The sequence below is a fragment of the Panicum virgatum genome, chromosome 3N (assembly GCF_016808335.1).
Source record: "Panicum virgatum strain AP13 chromosome 3N, P.virgatum_v5, whole genome shotgun sequence".
NCBI classification, from domain to species: domain Eukaryota; kingdom Viridiplantae; phylum Streptophyta; class Magnoliopsida; order Poales; family Poaceae; genus Panicum; species Panicum virgatum.
The window spans coordinates 13,526,546-13,547,627 of record NC_053147.1 but is presented as its reverse complement, the minus strand read 5'-3'; the positions used below and the strand labels follow the sequence as shown (position 1 = coordinate 13,547,627).

At 47.5% G+C, this 21,082-nt stretch overlaps 1 protein-coding gene and 1 long non-coding RNA gene across 10 annotated transcripts; both read left to right on the top strand.

Annotated features, from left to right (window-relative positions):
- Positions 1–4,776: 4,776 nt before the first annotated feature.
- LOC120664440 lies at positions 4,777–7,961 on the top strand. 7 transcript variants are annotated; one of them, XR_005670881.1, is made up of 5 exons: positions 4,777–5,255; positions 5,355–6,704; positions 6,825–6,890; positions 6,951–7,195; positions 7,548–7,961. It is a non-coding gene; the product is annotated as an uncharacterized LOC120664440 (long non-coding RNA). The 7 variants fall into 7 exon arrangements; XR_005670879.1 differs by having other exon boundaries at positions 4,778–5,255; positions 5,427–6,704; XR_005670883.1 differs by having other exon boundaries at positions 4,779–5,685; positions 5,768–6,704.
- A 4,995-nt stretch (positions 7,962–12,956) lies between these two features.
- Positions 12,957–17,891, top strand: LOC120664439 (inactive protein kinase SELMODRAFT_444075-like). 3 transcript variants are annotated; one of them, XM_039943684.1, is made up of 10 exons: positions 12,957–13,226; positions 13,957–14,150; positions 14,384–14,523; positions 14,630–14,724; positions 14,833–15,845; positions 16,061–16,152; positions 16,389–16,465; positions 16,563–16,710; positions 17,088–17,237; positions 17,350–17,891. In XM_039943684.1, the coding sequence occupies exons 2-10, from the start codon at positions 13,976–13,978 to the stop codon at positions 17,545–17,547; spliced, it is 2,088 nt and encodes a 695-aa protein (XP_039799618.1). In that variant the 5' UTR covers positions 12,957–13,226; positions 13,957–13,975; the 3' UTR covers positions 17,548–17,891. The 3 variants fall into 3 exon arrangements, with proteins under 3 accessions (XP_039799618.1, XP_039799616.1, XP_039799617.1); XM_039943682.1 differs by having other exon boundaries at positions 12,962–13,226; positions 16,061–16,221; XM_039943683.1 differs by lacking the exon at positions 12,957–13,226 and adding an exon at positions 13,703–13,842 and having other exon boundaries at positions 16,061–16,221.
- Positions 17,892–21,082: the final 3,191 nt, after the last annotated feature.

Sequence of the window (21,082 nt, the reverse complement as noted above, 5' to 3'; positions counted from 1 at the left end):
ACCGATCACAAGAGCTTGAAATACTTCTTCACCCAGTCAGAACTGAATATGAGGCAGAGAAGATGGTTAGAACTGATCAAAGACTACGATCTCAATATTCAGTATCACCCTGGCAAAGCCAACGTAGTGGCAGATGCGCTCAGCAGAAGAAGTTATTGCAATAACGTGATGGTTCGTGATGAACAACCTGACTTGTGTGACGAGCTAGATAAGCTAAAGCTTGAGATAATTGAGCAAGGGCAGCTGAACGAAATGATCATCAAATATGACGTCGAGGATAGGATTCGTGAGGCCCAGAAGCAGTGTCCCGAGATTCTCGAGATACAAGAACTAATGAAAGAGGGAAAAGCCATCGACTACAGAGTTGACGAGCAGGGAACCTTATGGTTGAAAGACCGCATATGCGTACCCAAGAATGAACAGATTAGGGGAGAGATTCTGAGAGAGGGACATGATTCCAAGTACTCCATACATCCGGGGAGTACGAAGATGTATCAGGACCTCAAAGACCGATTCTGGTGGAAAGATATGAGGACAGATATAGCCGAGTATGTGGCTAAGTGTGACACGTGCAGAAGAATCAAGGCCGAGCACCAACGTCCGGCAGGACTGCTCAAGCCTTTGGATATTCCAGTATGGAAGTGGGACGACATCAGCATGGATTTCATCGTGGGACTACCCCGTACCCAGAATGGGCATGATGCGATATGGGTGATTGTTGATCGATTAACCAAGGTGGCTCACTTTATATCCATTAAAGAAACATACAAAGTCACCAAGTTATCAGAATTGTACATCGACAACATTCTGCGACTGCATGGGGCACCCAAGAGTATAGTATTAGATAGAGGGCCACAGTTCACCGCCCGGTTCTGGCAGAGCTTGCATGAATCCATTGGAACCACACTAAAGTACAGTTTTGCATACCACCCCCAGACAGATGGTCAGACGGAAAGAGTCAACCAAATACTCAAAGATTTGCTGAGAGCGTGTGTTTTGACCTACGGCACAGACTGGGAAAAGAGCCTATCATATGCAGAGTTCACCTACAACAACAGCTTCCAAGCTAGTCACAAGATGTCACCTTTCGAGGCATTATATGGCAGAAAGTGCAGAACACCACTGATCTGGTCAGAAGTCGGAGAGCGACCCTTCTTTGAACCAGAGGCGATCGAAGAAGCAGCCGAGAATGTGACCAAGGTTCGGGAGAACTTGAAGACAGCCTGAGGGAGTGCGCGGGCGGGGGGAGGGAGGCTGGAGTGCTCGAAGGCGGCGGCGGGGCTAGGGGCGGGCGCGGCGGAGGGGGTGCGGCCGGCGGCCAACCCCTACGCGTCGCACTCAAGAGACAGACGCGCACGCGCTGCATCCTCGCGCCCACGCGCTTGCCGCCGTCGTCGCTGTAACATCCCGTAATTTTACGGAAAGTTATAATCTTCAAAAATACGAAATTTCAAAAACTTTTTGCGTGGAAGTGTTAGTGCTAGGATCACTTAAGGGATAATGCTACTCTTTCCCCAAATTCTTAGAATTTAAACTATAACTCTAACACAAGGACCTAAATGATAGGGTGCTACATTTGGATTTGGAGTTTATTTCCTCTACTTGTTTCAGATTCGTTTGAATGGTTTTTATTTGAATTGTGTGGTATTTGATTTGAATTAAAACCATTCAAATCAAATACAAAAAGCTAACCAAACTCCCTAACCAAACCGGACCGAGACCCACCTAACCTAGCCGGCCCAACCCACCTTTCCACCCCGGCCAGCCCAAAACCGGCCGATGCGGCCCGGTCGCGCGCGCCCACGCGCGCGGACGCCCAGCCAGCCAGTCACGCTCGGCTCGCTACCTCTTCACCCCACGCCTGTTCGCCACCGTGAGCCACTGACAGGCGGGCCCTGCCTGTCAGCTTTCCCTTCCTCCTCACGCCCGCCGCGCTCCCCTGCTTTTTCCCCTGCGGCGCGTCGCAACAGCGCGCGGAGCGCACCTCCCGCCGGCCAACTGCCCTGCTGACGCCCGCGTCTGCCCCCGCGGTCGGCCCGATTCAATGCCGCGCGCGTTTCCCCCTTTCCCCTCGCGCACGAAAGCCGCTGTGGAGCCCTGATGGCGCCACGCGTCCGCCCAGCGAGCCCGTCACATCCGCGCCGTTCCCCGGCGTCCGGGCCACACCTACCCCTAGCGCCTCGCCTATAAAACCCCCACGGCCCCGGCGCCAAAATCCTAGCCACCCAGGGGATTTCCCCTTCGCCGCCGCAGCCAATAGAGAGGAAAACAGAGGAGTCAAGGAGGAGAGGAAGGGAGAAGAGAAAGGAAGGAGAAGGACCCGCCGCCGGAGCTTCTCCACGCCGGCGACCCTTACCCCAGCAACGACGTTGCAGCTCGGCACGGCACTGCCTCGGCCCGCCTTCACCGAATCGCCGCCGCACCGAGCGCATCTTCCCCAGACCCGACGGGGAGCGCCGTTCGCCCCTTTTGCCCAAATCCCGGCTCCGGCGTGCCTTGGCCGCCGTTGAACCGTTGGTAGCGAAGCCCTAGGAAGCCCCCGTTCTCCTTGTTGTGCGCCTGCAGGAGCCCTAGAAAGGAGAAGAGAAGGAGACGGGCCGAGTTCGGCCCAGAAGGCCCAAGAAGAAGAGAAGCCCGGGAGGAGATTCGGCCTGATGACGCGCTGCCCTTTTTCTTTTTCTTTTTCTTTTTGCACGGCACTGACACACGGGTCCCACCTGTCGGTGAGACCCGCTGACTGACCAGTGGGGCCCCCTGAGACCGGCGACCGCTGACTGTTGACCAGGTCAACGTTGACCCTGGTCAACGATGACTTCAGCATGGGCAATGCTGACGTCATCAAACCCGACCCCCCTGATGACATCATGCTGACGTCAGCATGCCACGTGGCGCGCCCAGAGGCTGCCACGTGTCACTGATTTTCTTTTATGATTTCTGAAATCCTTTTATTATTTTCCAGAAATGCTTTTAGGCTTAGAAAATTAGTAATAAATCAACCGTAACTCCGAAAATTATGAAACCAGTTTCATAATTCTTCTAAAATCATGACCTACGCGTTAGAGTAGGAGTTGCTGTGTTTTGGATCTTCTTTTGTGGAGTTTTGTGCATTTTTGCACTTGGACCCTTATACTTTCCCGTAAATACGATTAGGACCTGACGCCGAGGAGCAGTCCGGAGGCTACGACTACCCCGACTACCAGGAGCTCTACGAGGAGACCCCAGGTTCACGCCCATCCAGATTTTGAATACCTATTAGGCATTGCTTGCTAGACACGCTACGCCCCCAAATTGAGTGTTGAGATGAGCTTGCATAGCCATTTATTACCGTATTCCTTGTTCCCATGTTTATCATTGTTGATGTATGCTATTGCTACTATGTGTGTGAGATTGGGGTATGGGAATATATATATATATGGTATAGTCCTTGCGTGCTGGAAGATGCCTCCACATATACAGGAGTTGGGGATAGGTTACAGCAGGGCGAGCGGACCCTTTCTCCGACCTTAGGGTCGGGAGCTGGGGGTTGTGTGTTGGGCACGACCCTGTGAGCACCTGTGATGGGTGACGAGCACCTGTGGCGGGTGCAAGGCTATTCCCGTGGGAACACGAGTTGAGGAGTTGAGGAGGCGATACCTGTAATGGGTGCCGATCGCGAACCGTGTTTACGGAACGCAAACTGTGGACGAAGACGCTCGCCCTTGCGGGATTAAGGACTTGACTTTGTGCCCCCGGTGATGGAACTATGTCAAACGTGCACACCACTTATCCTTTATGAGGGGGGACCCAGCCCGAGCTAGCTACGCGCTGCGCCATTACTGCAGGAGGAGAGTGTTTCAGTGTCAGGGGGAGTGTGCATGACCCTTTAGCCCCCGATCGCAGGATCCATGGAGATTCCATTCTAGATAGCTTCACAGCCCCGGGCGACCTACTGCGGGAGAATGCGCCCCAGACCGGGAGTAGGATGGTGCCGTAGCCGTTAGTTTCGTTGACTGGCCTCGAAGATAGTCGGAGTTGTTTGCCGGCTGGATTCGGGGCGAGTAGGTACAGGTGTACAACCCCTGCAGGGTGAAAACTATATATATAGCCGCGTACTCGGTCATGTACAACTCTTGATCTGGCACCACACTGTAGTTAGATCCACATATACTCTTCTACCTTCCTCTAGTCCACTTTCCTGCTCGGATAGCAGCTGAGGTGCGGGGAGAGGGAGTTCCCGCACCGAACTTGGGTAGTTGTTGTAGTGGAAGTTAGTTGACCGGGAGTCTACCGGAGCTGCCCGCATCTGAAGGTGAATGGATGACTTGTTATAAATGCTTGCATAGGAAACCTTAGCCTTTTCCTTGGCATTATTTTTATCTTAATGCATCCACATATTGCATCATGCGGATGGTGACGTGGACCTATCCCATCCTTGGGGATAGATTGGGTAGATGCAGGGTATGACTCGAGTACGACAACAACAATGACGGTTGGTACGACCGAAGGCGTGCTACACTCAAGGATGCCTGTGGAGAAGACGATTCCCGGATGAGGACCATCATGAAGACCTAGTTACCGTTACGCTTTCTGTTTGCACTTCATTTAGCCCACCGGATTTGTACTCGGAGATTATTACTTTTATCCCGAATGCTGTAAAAAGTTAAACTCATGAATGTTCTGTAATCGCTAGAATGATTGTGATTTCTGCCTGAATTGAGCTCTGTATGTGATAGCAACTATCCAGGACTATCACGATGATACCGGTTGCCCTTTCGGGAACTCGTTTCAGTCGCCCCGCTCATCCCGCCCCGCTCACGGCCAACGTCGACCCCTCCGACTACCGCACATCGCGCCGATGCCCCCGCCCGCCGCAAATCGCGCCGCCACCCCCGCCTGCCGCACATCACAGCCCCCCATCCGAAGTGCCACCGCCGCGCGACTGTACTACCGCGCTCGACCCGCCCGCAGGCAGTCCCGCCGTGACGCCCGACGCCGCGATGCTGTCCCCGCCGCGGATTCCCCACGGGCGCGACGCCCGACGCCACGGCGGCCGCCATCTCCGCCGCCGATCCCCCACGCGCGGCGCGCGCGACTCCGGCCGCACCGCCGTGACTACCATCGTTCCCGACGGCCCGCGCGCGACTCCCGCATCCCCCACACGTCGGCAGCAAAGGGTGAGGGCGGACGATGAAAGCTCATGAGAAGGCGAGGCGAGGGGATGCAGCCCAAGATTAGCGCGTTCTTCAAGCGGAGGAAATGGCCCCAGATCCGAACAGGTTCTTCTTCTTCTTTCCCCATTCGAATCGATAACCCTCGGTACCTAATCCTGCTGTATCCAATTGTTGTGACGTCTGACAAAATAATGCACGGAGAAGATGCATTGGCACATGTGCTACGTGGGGAGAAGCAACTTGTGATTCCATTCTCATTTCTGTGAGTTTTCGCAGTGGCGATGGCGAGGGCCACGGGCAGGGAAGAGGCGGCAGCGCTGCAGCGGAGGAGAAGCGGAAGCCCAAGGGCGGCGGGCGCGGCGCGCTTGTTAGCAAGAAGAGGAGCTATGCGTAGTTTCATCTGGAGCTAGGGTAGCCTGATTTCGTCCTCCACACCTGCTCTGTCTGCAGCATGATGTACGCCCATGGGAACGACAATGGCGAAAAGGTTCACAAGGCGTACCATAAGAGATACTTCGAGGGAGTCCCGTTCAAGGTCTTGTCGTTCACTTGCTCTCTGCATCATAGTCTTGTTGCGTGCATCTTTGGAGAGCGTCTTACTAACCGATTAGCTGCAGGGATAGCAAAATGAAACTGTGATAGCAAGGTCTGTAGGCGGAGACCGGGTAATTCTCACGATTGATGAAAAACTCTCATATGTGGAATAGTAAGGTACAACTAAAACTCAATTCCTTGTGTTAAAAATGTTATGAGCACAACAATTTCATCAATGGTACGGTCAGTTTTGGATCACAGCAGAAACAAGAGGTTGTGATTGAGTTTTTGTGTGATGATCATGTCAGTCCATTAGAGTTAGGTACTGTAATTTGGATGCCAAGACCTTTTAGGTGCAAGGGAATACAGGATTGTCTTCATTGATGTTGAATTAATTTGATGAAAAACTTGGACTTAGGTTATGGTTGATTTAATTGGATGCTCCTTTCCTGACCTGATGTGCTCAAGTTTCATCAGTTAGGTACTCTGCTTAATAGTAGCAAATATGACTTGTATCAGTTTCATATAGTTTATCATGGAACCTGGTGTGCTCAGCCTGCATACAGAGGTACATTATCTTTTATTAGCAGCCATTTTCATGTTTATATAGGTTTTAGTAGCATCAAGCATCTCAACTACATGATATTCTTATCTGATTCACTCATTTTTTTCTCAGGAATGATCGGCCTAATTTAAAGTTCACTTCTTTTTTATACCAACGAAGATTTGTTTCCTTATATTACATTTCTGGGTAAATGCGTAATGCATGTCCATAACCTGATGCTATAGTGCAAGTATTTAAGTTCATCTTCTCAGATTTGGGTCCATGATAGTTGAGACATTTGTTCATGTGGCCTTCTCTCTCTGCAAATTCCTCTGAGTAATGGTTTTAGGATGGCATGGCCATAGAGAAAAGCTATCAGGTTCACATGGATAACAAACTCATCTTGAAAAAATTGATCAGAATTCGAGTAGGAATCTAGGCGGGATCACATGCAGGAGATGGTCACCGTTTGTTTGGTATGTGCAGTTCTGAAAATTGAATCCTTTCTATTGTAGTTCATGTATGGTAATTCTCTATAGCATCATTGTTGCCTTCTTATTTTTGCATAATCATCTTTTTTTTTTGCTGCTGATCAGTTTAAGTGTGGAGAAGGTTGATGAGTAATGAATCAAAAATGACACGAAGAAAGACATAGTGAAAATGTAAGGCTTTCCTCTTTCTCTGCTCTTATTATTTCTTCTGTATTGTGATTTTTCGGATAGGCCTCTAACCTGCAGGAGTATGAGCCTTCGATGAGATCATGCATATTTTATACTGGGTGGCTATGGTCCGCCGCCCTCCCCCTCACTCCAAGAGCCCAGACATTCGCCTCCGTCGTCGCACCATCCCACCAAGCTCCCACCGTGCGTGGCATGCCTCCCCACCAACCGCCGCTTTGCTGTAAACCCGCAGCCGCGCCGCCGCCCCAGTTCTGCCACGAGATGCCGCGCCGAGTTACAGCGGAAAGGTTGTTGACTTACTCTCTCACCTCCAATTCGGGGCAGCTTTTTTTTCACGGCTTTTCCTTCAGTTTTTGTTTCCTTGTGCGCAATTGGGAGTGTGAGATGGGTGACCTCCCTTTAGCTTTTGCGATTTTGTAATTTGGAACTTGGATTCAACAGTGGTTCAGTAGTGGTAGAAACTGGTTAGTAGGATTGGCTTGGTTTAACTCTAATTTAGCATGTATCTAGCAAGGTGCATGGTACATCCATTCATTTTAGGATATAAACAAGGTGCATGGTACATCTTTTACCACCTCTGCTCCTTGCTTTGTTGGATAAATATTTTTAATTTTGTTGAACATTTAACTTCTGAAACAGGTGTTTGCCATGTCTCGCGTTATGGCGGCATGGCAGCCAATAGGCGTATCAATGGGAGTTTTTGACATGTGCCATAGGTGTATATCACATCACCATATCTGCTTTTAGTTTATTCATTCTGATCTATGTAAGACTCCCAATATCTCTCAATCTGTAGTTATCTTTTTGAAAGAAATAAAGAAAGAAAGCAATTTGGAGCTCCAGTGGAAGCTTTTCAGCTCAACCAAGAAAAGCTTGTTCGGATGCTCGGCAACATTCATACCATGGTTCTCGTTGGCGGGCGACTGTGAGTCAGGCAAAATGGCATCAGGCCATAGTAGTTTAGGCAAGGTTTGTAAGTTGCAATATAGCCAGCAATGGTTGAACGGTTCGCTCATCTTGAGCCCAGTGATGTTTTCTTAATCAGTTTTTTTTTCCCGAGGACCAGGCCAAAGTTCTATGCAGACTATATCAGAAAGAAGATTGAGGTTGCCAGAGCTATTCGAATCATTTCCCCAGTGTCACCTTGATTATTTTATATATATATATATATATATATATATATATATATATATATATATATGTTCGCATCCTTTTCATTTGTGGACAAGCAAAATAGATCACTGGTCATTCTTGTGGTGATCATCACATTAACGTTGACACCATCAATGATCAGCTAATCCTCTTTCATCAATGATCATTCGTGTGGGTTGAATCTATTTATGTCAAGTATTTCTTTGAATCTAAGACTATTGAATTTTTGTATAGAATTTTTATGAGTGTAAATAAGGGTTCTAATTATAACAAAATTTTAGTTAGTATTGTATTAACGTATAGCACAATAAATTTTCATATTTTTAATTATTATTATTATATCACTATTTACCTATTTTTATAATTTTATACTTTTTCATGTCACACGTGCAATCTACTAGTTAGTAGTAGAGATAGAGATAAGGCTGAACGAAGAAGAGTCATGGGAAATCCAAGGTTTGCTGGCTGCAAATCTTGTGGAGTTAATGACGGTCGCAGTCTCGTGGGCTGTCCTGTGGGCGGTGGGCCGCAAATAATTAAATCTCGCTGTTGCCGCGTCCAAGCGCCCATGCATTTCGTACAAGCTGCTGCTAACTGACTGGTGGCAGCTGATGTAGCAGGTAACGCTGATTAGCTGACACACCACTATACTCTCGGTAGCTTTCCGTCGATGGTCCTGATTAACGCTAGCGGTTGTTTTTGGTTCGACTAAACTCTACTTTTGTCACATTAAAAAGAATGTTATTATTTAGAAATATTAAATAAAATCTAATCAAGAAACTAGTTGGAGAACTACTAGTCTAATTCGCGAGATAAATCTAACAAAATATATTAATTCATAATTAGTGAATGGTTATTGACTTATTGCAGCATCGTTGTAGCAAATTATAAGTTAATTAAATTTATTAGATTCATCTCACGAATTAGTATTTATCTGTAAAAAATATTATAAATAAATTTTATTTAATATTTCTATGTAGCAGTTCTCCTTTGATGTGACTACTAAACTTTACTCCCTAGCTCTCGCGACATGCACGGGCACGCGATGCAACCAGATGAAGGCCAGGCCCAGCCACGAGAGAGATTGAGATGAGATGAGCCAATCAATAAATCAATCACCCAAGGCTGGGCTGGGGTGACAAACTCCATCCTATAAAAAAACATAACTCTCACTTCCCGAGAAATCAAATAAATTTAAACTTAACCAAATTTATACAAAATTATATTAACATTTATGTTAAAGAAGTACCCTTAAATTAATTATTTAATATACTTTATTCTAAATCTATTTGTAGATATAATTAATACTCCCTCTGTATCATATTTAGATGACGTTTAGGACATGAGTATGATTACCAAGGGGTGATTAATTAGGAGTTAGTTTTCCTGTCTTGCCCCTTATTAAATACGGCTAAGGGTGCTGCCTACACAGCAATCTATTGTAGCTCGGTTGGCAAGGCTCCACGGCCCGAGGCCACCGGAGGTCCACGGTTCAACCCTGGCAGCCGCTGCTTTTTTCTTTCTTTGTCACCACAATTTTTGCATGGTTTTGCATGGTGCTGTGTGGGCTCGTGCGAATCCGACACCATGCCGTCCGCGACAAGCACCATCGGGTCGAAGTCGTCCGTGGACAGCAGCGGGTCGACGACGTCCTCCGCGGCGACCTCCTGCGAATCCGGCACCATGCCGTCTGCGGCGAGCACCATCGGGTCGGAGTCATCCACGGACAACAGCGGGTCGACGACGTCCTCGGCGGCGACCTCTTCCGACTCCGGCCCGATGTCCTCCGCGGCGAGCGCCTCCGACTCCATCCCGATGCCGTCCGCGGCGACCAGCACCGTACCCGAGCGCCGCCGGTCTTTATAGCAACGAAATCGAAGTAGTAGGCGTGCGCGTGAGCGAGATGGAGTAGTCGTGCACGTGAGCGAGATGGAGTAGTCGTGAGGGAGTCAAGAGGCGCAGGGAACCGAGGAGGAGTTAACTAGGCGCGGCGCGGGGTATAAAACGAGGAGGCGTATTTACTCCGTGCGGCGCGTGCAGGGGCAATGCCGTCTATTTTTTGGCCTCCCTGCGCCACAATGACATCTTTTCTTCAACTCACGTACATGCGCAGAACGACTTCTAAATATGATACGGAGGGAGTATTAGTAAATTTTTATATAAATTTAATAAAATGTGATTTTTTTTATTTCTCAGGAAACGAGGATTGCATTCTTTTAGGGGTGAAGGGAGTATGTCTATATCATCCCTATCAGTTAACGCTCGTGGTTTTGACTAGCTTGGATCTATCGGACATTCGGACCTCCATATGTACGGTGTACCGTCCTATCAATGCAAATCGGAGGTCGATATATGATGTGCTGACGTGCATGCATATACTTGACCATGCCGGACAGGAGGAGTTTATTCTTTTGGTCCTGTGCAAAAAAAAAGTGAGGCAGGCACCTCCTAATCCCTGATCTAATAACATGCTACTACCTTCTCCATCCTGAAATACAAGATATTTTAATTTATTCTAAATTAAACAGATCTAAGTTTGACCAGATTGATAGAAAGGAGTAATAGTATTATGAATGCCAACTAAGTATAATTAGATCCATTGTAAATATATTTATAATTTACTTATTTAATGTGTTAGATATTAATATTCTTCTTTACATATTTGATTAAATTTTAATTACCTCAACTTAGTACAAACTAAAATGCTTTTATATTTCATGATGGAGGAAGTTTATAGCATCATGTTCTTTAATTTATTTAGCCTGTTCATCTTGGCATACCTGCCTCTTCAAACAAAAGCGTTTACTATAGTTAATGACCAAATCAACGAACCTAGAATGCATCTTTAATTTGAATAGCAAAGGCAAAGTTGCTGCTGCCACTGCATGCTCGCCGTCACGGCCTTTTTGTGCCAGAAGCCCAGAATGCCCCCCCCCCCCCCCCCCCCCCCCCCCGGGGCGTGCGGCTGGGAAGGCGAGGGCGACGAGGCGCGATCGCCGAGGCGAGACCTCAAAGCGCCATGATTGAACGGCAAGGCCTTTAATTGGGAGTTGGAGGGCGAGCAGTTGAATTCAAAGCTGCTCGGCCGCCCGCCCATCGAAACGCATCGAATTCAGGCTTGTTTAGTTGCGTAAATGTTAGAGTATAAAGTATTGTAGCATTTTCGTTTGTATTTAATAATTATTATTCGATTATGAATTAAGTAGACTTAAAAGATTCGTCTCGTAAATTACAGACAAATTGTGTAATTAGTTATTTTGTTTAGCTATATTTAATATTTTATATATGCATTCAAAAATTTGATATGATAGAAAATCTTATAAAATTTTAGAATTTTAAAGACAACTAAACGAAGGCTCAGACGCCTTTCCTTTTCTTTTCCGGCCGCTTGCGGTTGAAGCGCCCTGTTGTCGTGGGCGACGCGAAGAACGGAAGAAGAAGAAGACAAGGCCCACCTGGGTCAGGACTATTTACGACGCAGTGCCACTGGTCATGCTGCTCCACGCCCCCAAGGCCCCGGCCTGCGCGGGAAACGTGTGTAGAGAAAAAGTTAAAAGTGGATTTGATTTGATTGGCATCCCCCACCTCAGTGTGTGTCTCGTTTCTGTTCAAGCGGCCGCCGGCCGGCAATGGCATGCTCATGCTCACAGTCACAGCGAGTCAGCGTCAGGCGCTGTGTCTCTCTTTTCCATCAGCGCATCAGGCAAGTGCCTGGGAGTACAGTTCAACAGTCCACCGTGCAGCATCTTGTGCTTGGGATGGTATGTATAGGTCACCTCATCCCGATACGACATGTCGTTCCACGCTGCGGGCTTGTTTAGATCAGTTTGAATTTTCCGTTTTTACATTTTTAGAAGAGAATTTTTAATATTTGAAGTATTAAATATAAATTAATCAAAAAACTAATTACAGATCTCGTCTGTAACCTACGAGACGAATCTAATGAGTCTAATTAATCTATCATTAGAACATGTTTACTGTAGCATTATGTAGCAAATTTGTGTCTAATCACATCCTAAATAGACTCATTAGATTCGTCTCGCGATTTACAATTCATTTGTGTAATGCGATTTATTTTTTGCCTACATTTAGTACACCATGCAAACGATTTATAAAAATTTTGTATTTTGTGTTTTGAGATCTAAACAAGACCTAGCAGGGGCCTATTTCAAAACTTCAACGTTGAGGTCATTTCTTCTGTCGTTCTAGACATCAACTCAACCTTTTAACAGTTTGTTGTCGAGAGTTACTACAATGACCGTGTAGTCACCGAGTGTTTTCAGTCGAAAACCGACCAATGACCAATCTCATGTGACAATTTTAGCTTAGCTCTTCGGTAATTTTAACACTGTAACGAGAGCCTACTGACCAATTATTACAAACACGGTAAAGGTAATATCAAAAGCAATTAGCTTCAGCTTCAGCTGCTTTTTCGATCAATCATCATGTGCTTTGAGATGGAGCAGCGGTCCCTCATGTGACTATTGCAAGTACAGGTAAACAGTACAAAGGAGGGCCTCACTGGCACGTTAGCCGGGGACCCTCACCACACCACACCGTACCCAGCATGCCTACCCTCTCGTGCCGCTTCCAGTGAAACCAACAGGATCAACCCTGGGAATCGGGTGCCAGGCTGCCAGCTCGCCAGCTCGCCAGCTCACGCTCTCGCAGCGCTGCATCCTTTCCTTCCTCCTCCGCCAGGGCCACGACACGTCAGCAGCTGCCCCGGTCCACCGAGGACGGCCGCGGGCCCGCCCCAGCCGTCCTGGCGAAGTGGCAAGTGCTCTCGCGACAGCGCGGCAGGGTCGCTGCAGCGGTGGCCGTGGCAGAGCCGTGAATAGCCGGGACGGCGAGGGGCAGGCACGGCCCACGACCACGAGTAGCAAGCTGCCCGTTCGACGGTGATCCGAAGTAATAGCAGGGTGAGCTCGGAGGTCAGGCGACAGGCCGCCACCGCACCGGCCATGGAGTTTTTCTTCTCTCTCTGTCTCATGGGCCATGGCGTCTCCACTCCCCCAGCTAGCAATTCTAGTTTAGGGCCAGATTCTCTCTCGCGCCAGTGAGGCGCTAGCCGGTCAACGCGCGGCGGGTGGAGGCGATCGAGCTCGTCGATCGCTGTGTCGCGCCATTGCCAAGGCGGCTGCCGGCGGCCACCCGCTCTGCGAGGTGGGTCTCTCGTCTCCATGCTCTTGCGTATCTCTACGACCAAGCAAACACCAAGGCTTTCGGTGTCTCCGGGGGGGGGGGGGGGGGGGGGGGGGGGGATGCGCGCGTCGTGGTTCCAGTTCGTTGCTCTGCTCCGGGGAGGCCGTTGGGTTGGGTTCCTCCTGGAACTGGAAGCAAGTAACGTTACCGCTGTCCGTTGGCCAAACTAATCTCCGCGGAATCGCAGCAGAAGCCGCAGATTTCGGAGCAATCCAACCGCTTCGCTGGGGGGACGAGAAGGACGCGAGACGGGTACGGTGGGGGGAGCACAAGCACAACTGTGGGATGACAGGTCCGGGGTGTGGTCGCCCACCATTTCCCCCACGTCGCTGTCGCTCGGCTACAGCGCCGGCCTCGCCTCGGCGCCCTCCTCCCTGCGCTGCTTGGTGCTTGCCTCCGGCTGCATCCCCAGCCGTCGCCCCCCCCCCCCCCCCCCCCCCCCCTTTCGCCTCGATTGATTGCTTCTTGCTTGTTCTTTTTCTCGCCTCGGACACTAGCGGCGCCAAGTGGCGGCTGTTTCTGTAGTACCCTCTCTTCGTCTCCTTCCCCGGGCATTAAAAGTCGCCAGGGAAGAGCGGTGGGTGCGCGGCTGTGCGGCGCCATTGCCTCTCTCTGCCTCCTCTTCGGCGTCCGGTGTGCTCTGTTTTGTTTCTCGTTTCCTCACTGGGAGATGCTCTGAACCGGCTGGCAGGAGTTCTTGCCGCTCCAAGATGAGGAACAAGGCGGCGGCGGAGAAGGGAGCGGGAGCGGGTGCCGTGGTGGTGGTGGCCGTGCGCGCCGCCGCGAGGGAGATCTCCAAGACGGCCGTCCTGTGGGCGCTCACGCATGTCGTCCAGCACGGCGACAGCATCCTGCTGCTCGTCGTCATCCCGCCGCCGAGCGCAGGTATATGCATATGACCCCTTCTTCGGGTTTCCTACCGCAACAATTGTTCTGTACTACTACCAAGCCTGCCTTTCAAACACTGCAGTACAAAACAACGCCTTGAAATGTACTATTGCTGTATCATTAAGCGATACGTCAGTACAGTTTCAATGTCCACCCAATCATGTTTGCATAGCTAAACTTTCAAACTTTATGTCCTTGTTGAATATGTGCTCTTTTCTTCTCCTTTTAAGGTAGGAAGTTCTGGGGCTTTCCGTTCTTTGCTGGGGATTGCGCAAGTGGCCACAAGGCTGTGTTGAATCAGAAGTCAGACGTCTCTGAGTTGTGCTCTCAAATGATGCTAAAACTTCACGACGTCTATGATCCGAACAAGGTTTGGTAGCATCATATCACCCTTTCATTTCCCTGGCTCTACTATCTTCAGCCAGCTAGATTTCATTTCGTTTTTTTTCTTTTGACTTATGTCACTTGCTGTGTAGATAAATGTGAAGGTCAAGATTCTATCTGGATTACCTTCTGGTACCGTGGCCACTGAATCAAAGCGAGCACAGGCGAGCTGGGTTGTGCTAGACAAGTAATGTCACACAATACCTTTCTTCAATGCTGTCGCCATCCTGTCATTGTAGACCTTCTCTTGCATAGCTCATTCCTTCACTGAAGTTTGTCTTGCCATCTTGCTCAGGGAGCTGAAGCATGAGGAGAAGCGTTGCCTGGAAGAACTGCAGTGCAACATCGTAGTCATGAAGCGCTCTCGGCCCAAAGTTCTTCGGTTGAACCTGGTGGGATCGCCTGAAAAGGAGTCAAATTCGACTCCACAGTTACCACCTGAGCCGAGTACATCAGATTGTAATACTGCAAGTAATATTAATGACCAGCGAAGTTCGATTCAAGGACCATCCGTGACACCAAGTAGCAGCCCAGAGTCGGAAGCTCCGTTTGACACTACCGATGCTGGAACTTCCTCCGTCTCAAGCTCTGACCCTGCCACTTCTCCATTTTGTGCTTCGGATACAAATAGCTCTTTGACGAAAGAGGCAACCAAGGATAATATCCAGCATTCAGATGTTAATATATCTGACTCTGAGAGTGAAGTTTCAACCCCTCCAGCGGCCTCATCACTTCAGCCATGGATGGCTGACATTTTGCAGGAGCCTGCACCCACTAGACTGCTAGGAAATCGCCCTAGAAGGACACCTACAGCAGATTCTTTGCTCGAGAAGATTGCCAAACTGGATCTCTTGACTGAAATCAATGCAATCAGAAGCAGGTCTGACTTAAACTTCAGAGGGAATGTGAGAGATGCCGTCTCATTATCCAGGAGAGCACCTCCCGGACCACCACCTTTGTGTTCTATATGTCAACATAAGACACCTGTATTTGGGAAACCACCACGGTGGTTCAGCTATGCGGAACTGGAGCTTGCAACTGGTGGTTTCTCCCAAGCAAATTTCTTGGCTGAAGGTGGGTTTGGGTCTGTTCACAGGGGTGTCCTCCCTGATGGCCAAGCAATCGCTGTCAAGCAGCACAAACTTGCTAGCTCCCAAGGCGATGTCGAGTTTTGCTCAGAGGTGGAGGTTCTGAGTTGTGCACAGCACCGGAATGTTGTAATGCTGATTGGCTTTTGTGTTGAAGATAAGAGGCGTTTGCTAGTTTATGAGTACATCTGCAATGGATCACTGGATTCACATCTTTATGGTAAGCCCATTTTCATTGTCAGTACTCAATACATCAGGGGATCAAAATAACACCCTGGCTTGAAAAGGGGGAAAAGAAACTTACAAGTACCTTAGTAAACCATTTATTTATGTGCTACGATACTCTTCCCTTGACTCTCATTGCCATACTTGGCCAAAAGGGAGCAATATTTCTTTGAGTTCAGCCTCTCTAAACCATTTGTCGCATTGTATTAGGCCGTAATGAAGAAACTCTGGAGTGGGCTGCCAGACAAAAGATTGCAGCAGGGGCTGCCAGAGGGCTGCGATATCTTCATGAAGAATGCAGGGTTGGTTGTATAATCCATCGTGATATGAGACCAAACAACATCCTTGTTACACATGATTTTGAACCTCTGGTATGATCATCATCAGCTCTCTATGAATAGTCATTTCCGTTAACACACTAAATATGCATACATTTCTGCGAGTCACTAAGTTGTACCAAATATTTCCGTTGGCATCACCAAAAGTTTTAACTGTCATTGCATGATGAGGTAGAATTGTCATTTTACCTTTATGACAGGTTGGGGATTTTGGTCTGGCTAGATGGCAACCTGATGGAGACATGGGAGTGGAAACAAGAGTCATTGGTACTTTTGGGTTAGTGCTCTGATGTCTCATATACACTTTGCCATCCATGGTCACGTATGACTAGATGAAATTTCGCAAATCTGATCCTCTTTTTGACTATTTGCAGTTATCTGGCGCCTGAATATGCTCAGAGTGGGCAAATAACAGAGAAGGCTGATGTCTACTCATTTGGAGTTGTGCTTGTGGAACTTGTCACTGGACGGAAGGCTGTGGATATTAACAGACCGAAGGGCCAGCAGTTCTTAACGGAATGGGTGAGATCACCAGTTCATCTACTGTGACTGTTTCCTGTTTGTTAATGCTGGATTTTTATACGCCTGGCTAATATAAGATCCTACTGTAGTTGTACAAGTATAACCATGTATGGTACGGGTCAGTCGGTGGTGATAGTTTCTGCCTTTCCTGTGTTGAAACTCTTCAATATTATTATTTGCTGGAGTGTTTGACTCTTGTCGTATAACTGTCTGAATATTTTTTGTTAAGCAACTAACTGGCATGGAACCAGCTAACTTCTATATTTCTACTTGTTCACCAGTGACAAATTTAAACTGGAAGTAAATCAACTTTTGTGTCTGGATTCATGGGTGGTGCCATCTCTTTACCCTGACCATGTTTGATTTGCTTGTAACAGGCTCGGCCTTTGTTGGAAGAGTATGCAATCGATGAGCTGATTGACCCACGCCTAGGAGGCCGCTTCTGCGAAAACGAGGTCTACTGCATGTTGCATGCAGCAAACCTGTGCATAAGGCGTGACCCTCATTTGAGGCCGCGCATGTCACATGTTAGTCATTCTCAATCTCAGCAGTGTTCCTTTCGTCTCCGTTATCACCAAGTTGGAGATCTTGATACTAGCAGTCTATGTGCTCATACTTTATCTTTGACATGGCCTGAAGGTTCTCCGCATACTGGAGGGTGGTGACATGATGGTGGATTCAGGCAGCGATGCTGGGAGCAGGAGCTGGCGGGTGCCGAACGAGCACCAGCGTTACCAAGAGCAGAGTAGCCCAGCTCAACATGATTCACAGGGTGCTAACGAGACCGCTAGAAGTCCCTGGGGTCAAGATCGGCACAACTTGTCTCACAGATACTAGCATAGTAGCATTCGTATCCCTGTCCCTGTGCAGGACGCCGTGGAATCTGTATTATAGCTAGTCCTTTTTTGTGTAGCGGTCTCTGCATTCTCTCTTGCTTTTCCTTTGACCTTTTTGCTACTAAGTTGTGTGTAGTACTATAGTGGCCGGAAATGGTAGTCGGAGCATGAGCTCTGGATTGTTAATGGCAGCAGTAGCAGTAGCTCCTGATCATATCGTGTGTGGATGGAGGAGAGAGGTTATGTATGTTTGTAGTGTTTGCTTTATAGTGTGGAATCTCGTAGCTTATTGTGCACCTGTGCAGAGACTAGTAGATCACTAACAAGCCAACGGACATTTTACCTGCTACTAGTCCATTGCTATGCACCGTGATCAACGACTGGTTAATATAATGTATGTTCTGTTGGTATTACAGCATTCATCATCGTATTCAGTTTTTGGCATTTTGGCCAGACGGTGATCTCAATCAGTTTTGCAGCAACCTGCAAGAATTCAGTCCATGTGGCCGGATGAAAAGCTGAAATACTACTGGCCGTGAAGGGAGGAGGGTTTTTCTCACCATCAGCATCAGGACAGCCATGGTCTTGCTCTGAATGCCCAGTGCCTTCAGGGAAACAGAAACAGATGTTCCTTTTATCTGCTTTTCACTTCACGTCTGCTTGGCTTGTGGGGGCATCTCCTACAAAATTTGGTTCAAGTAGCACGCCTGGGAGCTCATCAGAACAACCATCCAGCTCATTAGAAGTTCAGAACAACCATTCAGCTCATGAACTGGGACAGTAACAACAAATGGCTCCATCAATGGAAGTAGGAGAACCACAGAAAGCTTTCCATGTCTGCAAGGAAACCATAAGTCATCATGTAACAGACCACCGAAGATGATACCTAGACACCACATCCGACCAAGTTTACACGACGCATGCAACATACAGGGGTTTCACACATGAAAACTAAAGGCAGACACACAATTCAAACATGTAGAGGACTATCAATGGCAGCATCTAGAAGCTCGTCTGACTAGTGCCGAACTTCACGCTACCCCGGTTCCAAGACGCCTCCCACGTGTCACATACACCTGCATACATACTGTATCAGCATTGCAAGAGAAGGCAACTGCAAGAACAGAAACTAGCAAGTATATACCACCGATGCAAGGCAAACTGCAAGAACAGAAACTAGCATGACACCAATGGTATCTAATTCCTTGGTCAGGGAGAAATAATTAAAGACAATGAACATAAGCACATGGTTCAGTACTGATTACTCACACATGGAAGCAGGCAGGGGAGAACATACCAGCATTCAACAGGCTCTATATCGGAAGCCAAATCTCTTGCCCAGGATGTCAAAGATCATCTCGGAAGATCGAGTCACCCGATTCCCCAAGATTTGGAAGTTCACTTTGCCGATCTTGACAAAGTTCATGCACTATAGGAAGTTGTCTAATAGCGATTGGTTGAAAATCTAAAAACGATTTGAAAAACGCCTTAGTAGCTAGAAAGGTAAAAATCTTTCAGCTGGAGGGCGTCTAACGCTTATCAATTCCGTTCTTAGCAGTCTACCCAGGTATATGACGTCTTTCTTTGAAATCCCGAAAGGGGTCCGCAAAAAGTTGGATTACTTTCATTTTATATTTTTTTTGGCAAAGCGATGAGCATAAAAGAAAATATCGGCTAGCCAAATGGGATATCCTGTGTCAATCAAAGGACCAGAAAGGACTAGGGATACATAATTTGGAACTTAAAAATGTAGCTTTACTCAGTAAGTGTCTATATCGGCTGTTAACGACAAACGATACTTGGCAGCAAATCTAACGCAATAAATATCTAGGGACTAAGCCATTGGTGCAAGTCCATTGGAAGAGCGGAAATTCACATTTCTGGACAAGCTTGATGAAGGTCAAACGAGTGCTCGCATCTTTTCCTGGGATTTTCCTAGGATTTACCGGTGTTACACGTTAAGTGGTAAGCGACGTTCCCGTCGACGACGAGGCGCCAGTGGTGACTTCGGGAATCTTCATATCTGCCGGTGCTCAGTCCTTCGGAAGTGCTCATAGGGGTAGGGTTTGCGTACGTGTATTCATAGGGTGTGAGTGTGCGTGCGTGTTGTGGGCGTCTTTGTTGTATTGTGTGATTCTAAAAAAAAGATTTGGAACCTTTATAATAAAATAAAGGATGGGTCGCAAGTAAGATTTTGGGAAGACATATGGCTAGAAAATAGATCTCTACGGGACCAATATCCACAACTATACAATATAGTCAGGAAAAAACAAGATACAGTGGCTGATGTATTAAGTACATAGATTTCTAATCTATCTTGGCGCAAAGATTTATTTGGGAATAAGCTAGTGATGTGGAACAATTTAGCCTCACGCCTGGCATCTGTTAGACTAAACCAGGAAAGGGATGGTTTCAAATGGAACTTAGACCAGACATGTGTTTTTTCAGTTAAATCACATTATCTGGTTCTAATCAATCAAAATGACACCAACCTAAATAAGAGATTATGAAATTTAAAAGCCCCACTCAAGATAAAAATATTTCTCTGGTATCTTAGGCAAGGAGTCATTCTTACAAAGGACAATCTAGCTAAAAGTAACTGGCAAGGAAACCAACAATGTTGCTTCTGTCATAAATGAAACGATTCAACATCTGTTTTTAGATTGCCGGTTCACACGTATGGTATGGGCTTTGGTCTATGCGGCCTGGGGCATCCCTGAACCACAAAATATGACTAGTATGTTTGGGAATTGGCTTAATGGAATACCCAAGGAGTTTAAACCACTAGTTCTTCTAGGCGCAGCAGCTCTGTGTTGGTCTGTTTGGCGATGCAGAAATATTGTGGTGTTTGATAACAAAAGATCTTTCTTTTTGCAGGTTATCTACTTGACTACACACTAGCTCCATTCGTGGGCTATCCTTCAGCGACATACATTGCAGGACAAGCTTGTAGCGGCATCTCATTTCTTGGAGCAGGTGGCCAAGGATATTTTTGCCCGGGCACATGAGTGGCGGTCTAGTCTTCGTATTGATAGTCATTAGTGTGTACGGCCTGATCTGCCAAGAACAAACTCTTTTTAGGCCGTGTGTCGGTTTGGCAAACGTCGGAAAAATTTCAAGATGATGTATCACTTCGATGTATTGCTCTTAAAATCAATAAAGTTTCCCTTTTCTAAAAAAACAACCCGTGATATGGGTGGTTGTGGAAAAGGTCCTGGTGCGGCAAATGTAGTGTCACAGCACCACCATCAAATGCCATCTCCATCGCCGGCAATATGGACCAGTCGCTGAAAGTTGAGTGTTTGCCTTTGAAGTTGAGCATGTCCGTTGTAGACGTGAAACAGATGTAGGACGAGCCTCTACTTATTTCGCACGAGAAGTTGAGGGGTACTGTTAGAAATATGCAATGCAGACTTGAAACATTCTAGAAGATTGTGGAAATCACAAGAAACTAACTTTACAATGCATGAGAATAAGATCATACCAAAATAAGAAGATTCTAGAAAAGTGGAGAGCAAGTATGAGTAATAGTTATT